Source organism: Colias eurytheme, chromosome 13, assembly GCF_061535395.1.
Source record: "Colias eurytheme isolate Ceu_HAF_F1 chromosome 13, ilColEury1 Martin Lab GWU primary, whole genome shotgun sequence".
Lineage (NCBI taxonomy): Eukaryota > Metazoa > Arthropoda > Insecta > Lepidoptera > Pieridae > Colias > Colias eurytheme.
This window is the reverse complement of record NC_142992.1, coordinates 9,238,732-9,251,285: the sequence shown is the minus strand read 5'-3', so window position 1 is coordinate 9,251,285 and position 12,554 is coordinate 9,238,732. Positions and strand designations below refer to the sequence as shown.

The 12,554-nt window shown below is 32.5% G+C and overlaps 1 protein-coding gene across 1 annotated transcript; it reads right to left on the bottom strand.

Moving 5' to 3' along the window:
- Positions 1 to 775: 775 nt before the first annotated feature.
- On the bottom strand, positions 776 to 5,972 carry LOC149903608 (neo-calmodulin-like). Its single transcript, XM_090108749.1, has 6 exons — positions 5,479 to 5,972; positions 4,836 to 4,869; positions 4,468 to 4,569; positions 2,489 to 2,624; positions 1,742 to 1,890; positions 776 to 1,063 (listed from the first exon to the last, which is right to left on the bottom strand). The coding sequence occupies exons 1-6, from the start codon at positions 5,560 to 5,562 to the stop codon at positions 1,032 to 1,034; spliced, it is 537 nt and encodes a 178-aa protein (XP_089964875.1). The 5' UTR covers positions 5,563 to 5,972; the 3' UTR covers positions 776 to 1,031.
- Positions 5,973 to 12,554: the final 6,582 nt, after the last annotated feature.

The following is a 12,554-nucleotide window of genomic DNA, read 5'->3' as shown; positions in this document are numbered from 1 at the left end:
ATATAAATTTTGTGTTATTTTAACCTTCTTTTCTTCCATCATTACACCAGTACTACTTTAAAATTACTTTAAAAGTACTATAAAATTTTCCAAGTAAATTCCAACATTTCCAACAAAGATATATTTGCAATCGTGGGGTTATCCTCGCTATTTACTTACAAGGAATTATCAAAACAAAATCGTTACTTTCAAATTAATGTTAAACTCTTTTAGCACAAAAAACATAATTTTACTAAATTATGCATGAAGAAAATGCATTTAACCACTCTATATAAATATCATTTTCGGACGCCAACAGCGCGCCCGATGCGCGCCGGCAGGCGCGCCGGCAGCGCGCCCGAGGCGCGCCGGTAGGCGCGCCCACGGTGCGCCGGCAGGCGCGCCCGCGGTGCGCCCGATGCGCGCCGCGCCGCTTGTATATGTCCCGCGCCTTAATAAGTATATAACATGAAAAAGTGAAGCTTGAAGAAGTACATTTCAATTTGCCCTTATACAAAATTCATAGCAAATTTATTGAAATGAAAAAAAATCATTTTTGCTATTTTTTATAAATAGGCGAACAATTTTTATGAACCTACAAATAATATTATGTATATTTGTCTTAAATTTTAGATAAACACTTCGATAACAAATCTGAAAAATATCGCAATACATTTAAACATAGGTAAGTTACACGAAGTTTAAAAAAATTGTTCTTAAAATAATAATAACAACTTAGATTAAGAATAACAACATTAAAATATAAAGCTTAAACACATATAATTATAATAAACTCCATCACACAAGGCTCAACAGTCGTTAACAATCCATAACCTAAACAAAACGCTTACCTAAATATTGTTCCATCGTCACGTCATATCACTTCGCTACACATAGAGCATCACTAGAAACCACTTGAACCAATCGACAAGCACATCACTAAGTCAGTTGCTAGGCAACTAGATAAGAGTTTCTTTCCCTCCGAGCTCAGTCAACTCCTTGTGGGGAAGCGAGCGTGGTGGAGGGCGATCTCTTCTGGGTTTATCTGCATACTAGTTTTTCGACGTCAATATTGTCACAAATTCTGGAAACATACAATGTTCATTTACATTGTTTTCAAGATTGAATATTTTTTCTTTATCAAGAAGCTTATGTATAAGATCAATAATTCATGGCATTAGAGAAACAAAATTGCATTCATGAATGGAACCCAAAATACTGGCCTTAAAAATTCTCTTAATACTAATCTTAAGAGAATTTTGAAGGCCAGGCTATTCAAAAGCTAGATATAACCTAAGTATATCTAGCATTTGAATCATTATTAAAACTAAGACAATCATAAAAAGGTATCGCTGTATTTACATCAAGGACGATGATTTTACTTTTCAGTGTCATAGTATGTGCTTTTAGAACTTCACTTGTTTTCATTAAATGAAGACTAAGTCTATAGAAAAGGATAGAAATTATGTAATTCAAAATAGATTGTAAGTATCAAAATATGTAGTTTTACACGCAAAACCACCAGTTAAAACAAGCTTCTCATTGACGACCTAAAAATTTGTTTATAGAAAAGTCTAGACATTTTATATTCAAAATCCCCATTGCTAGTAAAAAATCTATTACAACTATCAAAATAGTTTTACACGCAAAACCACCAGTTAAACAAGCTTCTCTTTGACGACCTTATCAAGAAGACAAAGGAAGTATGTAAAATATACGGCGACATGGAAAGTAGAATAAATTGTGGCGAAACCCAACCCACCATCGTAATTGACCATGCCGTCACCATCGAGGTCAGCCTCGCGGATCATGTCGTCCACCTCCTCCTCGCTGAGCCGCTCGCCGAGGTTCGTCATCACGTGCCGCAGTTCTACTGATGATATAAGCCCGTCGTTGTTCTTGTCGAACACTCTGGAACGTTTAGGAGGAAAATTTATTGGGTTTGAAGTCATCACTTCCTAAAAAACGTAAGTTGATGAATCACAGGGTTGATTTTTAGGTTTTCATTTCTGGGTGGAAATTAGATATATTAGAGAATTGTGAGAAATTAAATTTTTTAAGTTGATGTGTGTGAGGTACGGGAGGATTGTATGTGAAGTTTCATTTTTAACTTTCATATTAGTATTTTCAGCATGTAATAAATAAGCCTACGAATTACGATTATTCTACTTTGAAATATAACCTGGAATTTAATGATGAATTATAATAAAATTGTTATTAAAGATACCCAGTAAAACAGCACAGAGATTATGTAATTGTCTAGTTGACAGCTGAAATAAAAAAAAATAATGTATCCATACTAATATTATAAATGCGAAAGTAACTCTGTCTGTCTGTCTGTTACTCAATCACGCCTAAACTACTGAACCAATTTGCATGAAATTTGGTATGGAGATATTTTGATACCCGAAAAGGACATAGGCTACCTTTTATTGCGAAATATGCACCACGGGCGAAGCCGGGGCGGACCTCTAGTTCAATATAAGTGAATACAATTAGTATGTTTTACCTGAAGGCTTCTCTAAGCTCATCTTCACCATCTGCCCCCCGCATCTTCTTGGACATCATCTGCAGAAATTCATTGAATTCGATCGTTCCGTTCCCATCCTGGTCCACTTCTTTCACCATATCTCGTAGTTCAGTCTCTGGAAATATTAATTTTAATAAAAGTTAATAAAATAAATGCATTCATATATTCCACTAGCTTCCCGCACGCGGCTTCGCCCTCTTTGTCTAAAACCTAATGAATTATATACTAAAACCTTCCTCTTGAATCACTCTATCTATTAAAGAAAACCGCATCAAAATCCGTTGCGTAGTTTCAAAGATTTAAGCGTACAAAGGGACATAGGGACAGAAAAAGCGACTTTGTTTTATACTATGTAGTGAAGTGATTAGGTGGGAATGTAGTTTATAAAAGCTCTTATGAAATAAAGTACCTAGGAGGTGAACGCTCAGTTAATAAAGTTAGTATCTATCCCTAGAGCAATTGCCTGATTAACGATCTCTTAGTTAAATAAGTATGCTGCAAAAGGAGATTACCGCAATGAATAGGTAAATGAATAAATGATAGAATCTGAAACACAAATCTACAAACTATATAATCTCTTCGAGTGAAAATTGAAATAACACATCTTTTCTTCTCTCTCACCATAAATATGTCAGAGTACTGCATTTAATTCCAAAGAGTAGGCAAGTTAATTTCGTTTAGGACAATGCGTGAATACGAGCCGCACCATGAATTCTAAGTGACCATTTTATGTAGACCTCCCTACTTTTTATATTGTTTCAGATGAATTTGGTAAACAGGAAGATTCTACAGGAAATAATAATAAACATGAAAGAAGCAGAATAATTATTATAGAACGTTTTTTGTGAAATTAAAATATTTGTGGATAATATGTTTTATAATTTATTTTTGTTTTCATAAAGAACTAACGAAAGAATGATAGCATGAAAAATTTCAATCTGACCCATTCATGGTGCCGAATGTTAAACCGTAAATTGTTTTATTATTTTTGGCATGGGAACATATAACAATCTGTTTCATAAAGCATCATTGTAATCAAATTAGGTATTCACTAGTTAATGTTAGATTACGTAATAAGCTTAAATATGAACACGGCCGCATAGAAGACATACAAAAATATGCATTTTAATACCAACCGGTCTAAAGCCTGCTCTACGTCGCTTATCCGGTTTTTATTTCCCATAATCCCACAGACTATCGTAAGCTCTCGAAATGAAGGAGGGGTTGAATAGGGCTGTCACCATTTAATTTTTTAGACCTAAGTTTTTCTAAATGAGATCGCTGAAGTGTTAGTCACTGACAGTGTTTTTTTTTCTATTATATTTGTTACACTTACCATTATTACCTTATATTTGTTTTCGTAATTGAGAAAGCTGTATGATAATATTAATATATTGTTATCTCCAAGTGACAACCCTAGGCTCAACTTAATATGGTCGTGGTGTAGTAAAAATTCATGAAACACATTCATCGCTGGTCGAAAATTGAAATGTCTATGTGTATTCATTTATTCACGTTTTCATTCGTATTCCAATATACTTATAAATAATTGAACCGGTTAAGTGGGTTATAGGAGAAAATGACTTTTAATTTATTTTTCTTTTATGGTTTGCGGTGTTATGCGTCTTAACTATTTATATTGACACATTCTTACTTGATCGTTGATTCTTTAAATATATTACGGGCTGCTAAATTATTTTGGTCACTAGTGTACAAATACAACGCGCTAGGTACGTTAATATAATATCAATGTTATTGCGGCAGAGTAAATTAAGATTAATATTTCAACTAATTTTTAATGATTTTATTGTTATTTCAGAAAGCTAAAAATGCCGTAATAAGTAGGAAAAAAAATTATTTTATTCAATCTGTAATTAATATTTAAAGTACATTCGCATAACATATTAAAGTATTAAAATTCATACTTCATTATTTATCTATTTAATATAAGTTCTTACCTGTAGGTCTCTGTCCCAAGGATCGCATGACAACCCCTAGCTCGGCCATCGTGATCGTGCCGTCCTCATCTTTGTCGAATAACATGAACGCTTCTTTAAATTCTGTAAAGCGTACAGATAAAAAATATTATTACTTTTTTTTAACGAGCATGGCACTTGCAATATTTAAAAAATTGTTTTTTTTTATAATTTGTACAAAGCGCTAACATGAGCTAAAGATATCACAAGACGTAAATACTTTATATATTTTTGCTAGTGTGTTATAAAATGCTTATGAATATACTCTATGACCACTTGTATTTAAAAAAGCTAAGAGTAAAAATTTGACTCAACCAATCGTATTTCCAACTACACATTATGAAACGTACCTGCAACTTGTTCTTCTGTAAGGCCATATTCTGACTGAAAATTATAAAAATATCAATTAGCGTTTTTTTAATTTAACTCTACATTGCAAACTTTTAATGTAGGTAAAACAGAAGAAACTGACAAATAAAATAGTATAAAATAATGATTTCAATAATGTAACGTACACCTATACTTAATATTATACACATTTAGAAAAAGAAAAGAAATAATAACTAAGTACATACTTCATATTAAAACAATACACATGCTATTATATTAATTAAAAAACAGTTACGATAATTAGATAAAAAAAAACCTTTAAAAGGTATTTAATTAAAAGACCAACGTATGTAAAGTTACACAATTGTACAAAGTCGTGAGTAGGTAAAACTCATTGGCAATTAAAGATAATTATAGCATTGGGCGGGAAAATGATGATGAGTCAAATGACATTTGATTTGGCATGGATCTGGGCTATTAGTAATGCGAAATAAATAGGAAAACAAAATATTTGCCTAATTATAAGATATCTTATTAGCTTCCTTTCCAATAAAAACAAATATTAAATTTAAAAAATAACAATTTGTATTAATATGGTGAACATGAAGTGTTTGTTTTTAATGTTTTAATTAAATAATACAGTACACACAGTACAGTACGTACGGAAAATTGTCTTGTAGCAAAATCAGAAGTTAATCGACGAATCCTCCTGTATTCCTTAGTATAGATCTCATCCCTCTTCGCCATATTTTAATACATACCGATACTACAACCGTTTACAACTCAACAATTTTTACCGGCTTCAAACTTATATCGAGAAAACTTTTTCCAATATCCACTACAAACTTGGCTGTTTGGATCTTTCCTTTGCCTATATTGCAACAGATACGCTTATTTATTTTCATTCGAAATTCAAACTTGTGACGAAAACCGCGCGAATATGTTTCCAAATGGCAGCAAATCGCGAACAGCTTTTCACAATTTTACGCTTTGTTGAGTTTTTAATTACTTCTCTGCACCGAAAGGCACTTTTAAATTCAGTTTCGCTTCATGATTATTTTCCCGCCACTTATATGAAGAACACTTCTGTTTGACAGTTTACTTTTTAATTATTACTTTTTAATATCGGCCATTAAAGAACGCTAGTGACACGCGCGTCTCTACAATGACAGCTCAGTTATAAGTAGATTCTATATTTAAATTAGATTTTTGCGCTATAATGACAACACGGGGCGCGCTATAATGGTGTCAAGTTTACGCTTTTATATGGGTCTTTCTGTTCTAGAATCATTAGATTAGGAAGAATATCGATAAATCTTATGATAGCATTTTTCGATACCATTACTAAAATAACAGTTTATAATCTTAATCGTAAAATAGTTTCAAGGTATTCAGTTTTCACTCGACTGATCTATCTTACAACTTTTATAAATGCTCAAGTTTGAGAGGACGAATTGTGAGTAAGGACGAACGGACCCTTCCTGCGCATACAATGCGAATAATTCCGCTGCAGCTGGCTAGATACTACATTTAATATTATAAAACAAATATTATACATACCTATAACAATGTTAAAATAAAACTGATTATAATAATTTTCACACTGAATATATTTCTGGTCATTGTGGAACGCACAAATAACTTCGTAATCTTGGCACGAAACGATCATTCGGAACAAAATACTTTTGGCGGGAAAATAACAGATACATCAACAAAACACGAGGTGCTTCGAACGGATCAATAAATAATATTTAAACCAATATAAAATTAAATTTAGGTTTTAACACATTGTTTGCTTAGAAATTTATACTGATATTGTAAAGCTGAAGAGTTTGTTTGTTTGTTCAGGAACTATTTGTTGTACTTTTTATAGGTCAATGGACATACATTTTCACAGATACTATACGGGAATTAGATAATAATCAGTATACTGTGCGATGAGAAATCGATCTTTTATAGTCCTATCTCTATATTGACTATAAAATATATAGGGTGTAAAATTTAGACCAAGAAAGACGCAACCTGTTTATCTCTACTAAGAACCTATTATCCAATTATTATGAATTAAAAATAATGACATATTAACTGTGTTAACTCAGGGACAGATGTGTTGACGAAACAATATGGTGACTCCATAAATACTCGGTCTAATAAAAGCAGAGCCGTAAGATGTGTGAGTGATTACAGAAACGTCAACATGTTCACACCTTGTCTAGAGGGATACTGGAGCGTGTCAACTAATATTTTATTCTGTGATTTATTAAAGAAACTCGATAAAAATATTCAGGGTTACTGAAAAATGGTGCGCAAAATGTTATTGCAATTTAATTATTTCGATTTAAATACTTATTGCAAACACGTGAAAGAGATAGAGATCTCTATCTACCTATGTATTAACATTTTCTTTCGGTATCAAATTAAACAAATGTTTAACTTGTAGATACTATATTTTTATAACGAATAGCTGATTTACCGGACTATAAATTGGATATTGGTAAATCATTGATTAATCGACCTCGTAGAAAAGTTCTGTTTATCGTTAATCTATTTAACAAGTCTACACGGCTTGTCTCATTTGACGAAACACTTCAAAGGGCCTGCTTTTCCTCTACTACAACTGAATTTTTATATAATAAAAAAAATATTTATTGACAAAACATTTTACTTTTTGTGATAAATAAGTCTCTTAGTCCCAAACTAGGTATAAACTTGCATGTCAGGAGTCTGCTATATTTATATTATAGCTATCGCTATTATACATTTAAACCTTTATATCTATTATCTGTTTAATCTTTATAGGTTCCATTTGAATCCTCGTACCGAACTACCAAAATCGGTCAAGTGCTTGTCGAACTAGCAACGGGGAAAAGTTCCAGTTTGGAGTTCGAAATCGCGTATCGCAGAAACTACGATTTAAACATTCCCTTTAGAGAGAACTTATATAAATTTTCATATAATTTGCTAATATATTTTATATTACTTTTATATCTCGCAGTATCGTAAAATGTATCGTTACCTTTTTTCGTCACATGGTTTCTTGCGTTCTGAATTATTATTAATCTTTGAGAGTGACTGTTGTATATGTACCGACATGACATAATGTCTAATACAAAAATTTCATACACAGACAATTTGAAATATTCAAGCAAAGATGTTTCCAGAAGCAATCACAATATGGCCTCGAGTACAATTTTATGTTCAAACATTTTTAAAGTCAACTAAAAATCAACAGATCTTAAATTTAATGTAGTCAGAAAATCGCTGCAAATTTATTTTCCTTGGCTCAAAGGGCTTCTTATAAGGTTACTTTAAATGTGCCTGAAGGCTGTTTTTACGGCATATAGTAAAATAATGCTTCGAGCGAGTTTTAAGATTGGATCATTATCTAGACGCTTATGTTCTGACACTATAATAATATTAAAATGTAGATAAGGAGATTACCCTAAAGAGAATAAACGCGCTAGATATAGAGTTTCTATTATAATAAAAATATCTACAATGATTCATAAGGTTTCTTGATGTTATATTGGGTATGTTCTAATACTAAAATAGTATATGAATTAAAAAATCATAGATGCATTATGGGTTTCAATAATTTACCGAAAGCTGATAAATTATGAAATTCTGCTAAAATTTTAATTGAACGTTTAGAAATTTGTGCTTTAGCGTGTGTAATTATTGGGGAAGTATGCAGTATGCTCTATCGCTATGAATTTGATTGACTTTACTCATGCTTAAGAAGTTAAGCATGAGTAAAATCATACATAGTAATTTCTTTAACTATTATTCGTTAATCATACTAACAACACAGACTTTTAGAAAATTTATAATTATTACTACTTACCAAATTAATAGTAACAATAAGTTCATACTGCTGATGTTTGTGTCCCTTCTTCTTCTTTCCCTGGGGGGTTTTGACGGCCGCGGCCGCCGCCTGCTTTGGGGGTGCTGTCTTAACTGACCCCTTTTGCGCTGATGGCTTGACTGGTGTTTTTGGTCCACCTTTTATAGACAAAAAAGGTGGTTGTTAAGGTCAGAAGCAAGCAGAGCTTATATTATTATGCTTCGAGAATGTGTGTGAAAACGCAACCATGTTGAATGTAAATCATTTTTGAAGTGAAACTTCTTAAGACGCGTTGAAAGTATAAATTATTAAAGCTCGCGTCGTCGTAAGGCGACAATTTTGGTATATTTGAATCTTGCCAAAGAAGTTTCACTTCTGACAGGTGTGCTTGGCACACACGATTTTTTTTAATGAAGTAAGTTATTGTAACTAATACCTATTTATACAATAAAGCTTTATCCAGAGCAAGCCCAATATTTTTTTTTATAAAATTATCGATTACTAGCTTTCCGCCTGCGGCTTCGCCCGCGTTTTCAAAGAAAAACCCGCATAGTTCCCGTTCCCGTGGGATTTCCGGGATAAAACCTAGCCTATGTTACTCGTGGATAATGTAGCTTTCGAATGGTGAAAGAATTTTTAAAATCGGTCCGGTAGTTTATGAGCCTATTCATTACAATCAAACAAACAAACAAACAAACAAACAAAGTTTTCCTCTTTATAATATTAGTGTAGATGTATAATTGATTAAAAATTTATTGGTGTATTGTTATTAAAACAGACCTTTTTGACATGGTGCCGACGATTTCTGTCCGGCGGAATTCTTCTGATTGACATGACTGCCATCTGCTGGCTTATTTCTGGCCTGGAATATAATTAAAATCTAATTAATTTTACTATTTATACGCAATAAAACGACATAAATGAAAAGTTACCCTGTACCAAAGCAAATAAAACAAATCAATCAGTAAAATTGTCAGTATTATTGTGATGGGCATAAACTATTTGATGAGGTTTTCATTTCTTATTCTATCTAGTTAAATAATAACAAGTGCAATATGAATGTAAATTTTTACACGACTTGATTAACAATAATATGGGTTGATACGCATTCTATCAAAGAAAGTTTATAAATTTAAGCTTTAAAATAAAGTGTAATATCTAAAATATTCAACTAACAAATTAAATTAAAATCACTGTAAAAAACATTTAGAATATAAAACCAACTAACAATCTAATTTTATTCACCTTCTTCAAAATACCCACGAATTAACAATGCGAGAAATTTTCAACACTTCGCGGTTAAAACTATTTCCTACATTTGATTACTTTGGCTCATACCAGTCGTTAAATGTACAAATACATCGTTTACTCACTGGTTAAAAAGCAGTAAAGCCTCCACTTTGAAATCAACTATAACATGCTGTAAAAATCGTACGACAGAAGTGACTTTGTTAGGGCGTCCGTTTTATTTATTTTTTATTTCATGAAACGGTTTATTGTACTTGTTTTGCGGTTATGTTTTATGAGCATTATGACTATGAACTTTCATTATAAAATGAGGGAACGAATGTAGACCGTATTTTAAAATATGATGAGCGATGGTTCTTGATATGTAGAAATTTGTATTCTATAGCATAATTTTATTCAATAAAAACAATGATAATTGAAAGAGTTCTGTACTGTACATTTTTATAAAAATTTAAACAGAAAATTCTGTAAAAACCTTTCATTTTTTGCTAGATATATCTAGAGCTTATTAATACATAAGAACAACTGTTCATTTAGCTTTCAAAGCTCTACTTTCACACGAATACTTAAACAAGCTATTAACCGCTTAAACAAAACACCCCAACAAATAATGGTTTTACGATAATAACTTCATTATGCTATAACTATATCCCTATAAAGTTTAGTCAACACACATTTACGTCGAAATCTGCGGGACTGTACCATCTAATCTCATAACAGCCAGCGCTTTAGGCTGCGTTTCCACCAGAGCTGTGCGAGGAAAATTTGTGGTGAAATCACAGACATGTATATATAAGTAGACAACGCAAGTACCGCGATCTGTATGAAAACCAAGCGTGTCATATTTTTTGTACTGACCTTGACGCGTTATGACGTCACGAGCGCTTTTTAGTGATGTTAATTTCATTTTACGCTAAATCGATTAGGCCGCCACTCGCGCGGCGATTCTAGTATCGTCCTATCCCATCGAAGTAAATCGAAAGAAATCAGATCAAACTAGATCTATGTCTAAGAGGTAGTCAAATAAATGAATCGTAATCGATTACTAAATCGATTCAAGACAGAAAAATGATAATTACCATAGACAGAGGGATGATAAAAATATAAAGTTATAAACCTTTTAATATTCTAACAAGTAAACTAATGTGTTTTAGCTTTTTCTTACATATGCCCATTGAGTTACCATGTACTACGTACTAGAGAGGCCATCGAAAGAAAGTAATGAAACTGTCAATCAATCAATCTTTATGTCCCGTTGCATCGATCCATTTTCCTTTTATGTTCGGGTTACTTGGAAAACTGAAAAAACAAACATAGTCTAAGCAATAAGGAGTTTTCTTAAAAAACTCCCAAGATGACACTTTAACTAATGGCGTCCATGTCATAATATTTATTTTTAGTACCTTTGTATTAAAATACTTAAAAGTTCTAGGTCAAGTCGTATTAAATGACAAAAAATATCTATGCCTTTTTTTCTGAAAAATTGCTCCTTCAAATTATCATTTATCTGTTCGATTATAAAATCGATTAGAATCGAGAACTGTTGCATCAAATGAACATCACTAACCACAAAATTGGACAGAAAAATGAGAACAGAAAAATGAGAAGACGCTATTCATTGCTTGTTATCATACGACGCGATCTTTACCGTGCCAAGTAAAAGCCGCAATGTATTCCGAATCATTTCGTATGATTTGGTATCCGTGTTTGTCACGATCGTTTTCCACAGATATTCTTTATTTGATTTTAAAATAAATAGTGCATATTCTGATTAGAAAATTACTTACCGGTGGAAGGAAACATCTCTGCTAACTCGGCCACTCACAGCTGTGGAGTTTCTACAGTTTATAACGGCGTAATTCGGCATTTTACTTTATTCAGCTTCACGTCTTTCCTTGGCGAACTGCAAGCGCGGACTGAGTGTAGGCCAGCGTCAAGTAAGTTTCATAATCGTAGTTTGGACACGGGAAGTACATACACTCGCTTAGTCTATCTTGATATATGTCCGTGGGTGAAATAATGTGTTGCAATGCTGTGAAATGTCTTCTATTGCTCAAAATTATGGAACTTCTATGTTTATTAACACACATTCCTCGCACACCTTCCTTGCACAAATCTCTCCTTTGTTTTTGTATGCGTAAAAATCTAGCACCGTTGAGCCGTTTCCACAAGATACGACTCATGCATCCTGGCACATCTCTAGTGAAAACGCAGCCTTAAGCGCCTAAACTTGTAAGTCGTTTAATTAATGCAAGCGGAGACGTGACATTCAGTCGGGGTTCATTTGATTCGCTCTGTCAGTGAGAAATGGGGATTATGATTGTTTTAGAAAGTTTGTAATATTTATGTGATTTATGGTTTTTGGTATACCTTAACATTTCTAATTGGTTGATCTTTATTAACTATTCAGTCAATTAAGATACAAATAGTTGATAAGAAATGTATTTAAAATTTTATAGTCATCAATATCGATTATTACATTTTTAAAGTACCGAGTAAATCCTCTTTTTTGTAAATTCGCTTTTAAACAAACAATACTCTACTTAACTTCTGAATGAAATAACTTTTATATTGTAAGAAAATATAAAACTCTCACTTGGTTATTGGCACTTATTGGAAAATCAAATCAAATCACACTTGCAAAAGT

What these genes read in the sequence shown, in the direction of transcription:
- LOC149903608 (XM_090108749.1), bottom strand. Translation starts at nt 5,562, where the DNA reads ATGGCGAAGAGGGATGAGATCTATACTAAGGAATACAGGAGGATTCGT. An exon ending in TTGCTACAAGACAATTTTCC is followed by an intron (nt 4,870 to 5,478) that starts GTACGTACTGTA and finishes TATAATTTTCAG; the next exon opens with TCAGAATATGGCCTTACAGA. An exon ending in GAGCTTAGAGAAGCCTTCAG is followed by an intron (nt 1,891 to 2,488) that starts GTAAAACATACT and finishes TAAACGTTCCAG; the next exon opens with AGTGTTCGACAAGAACAACG.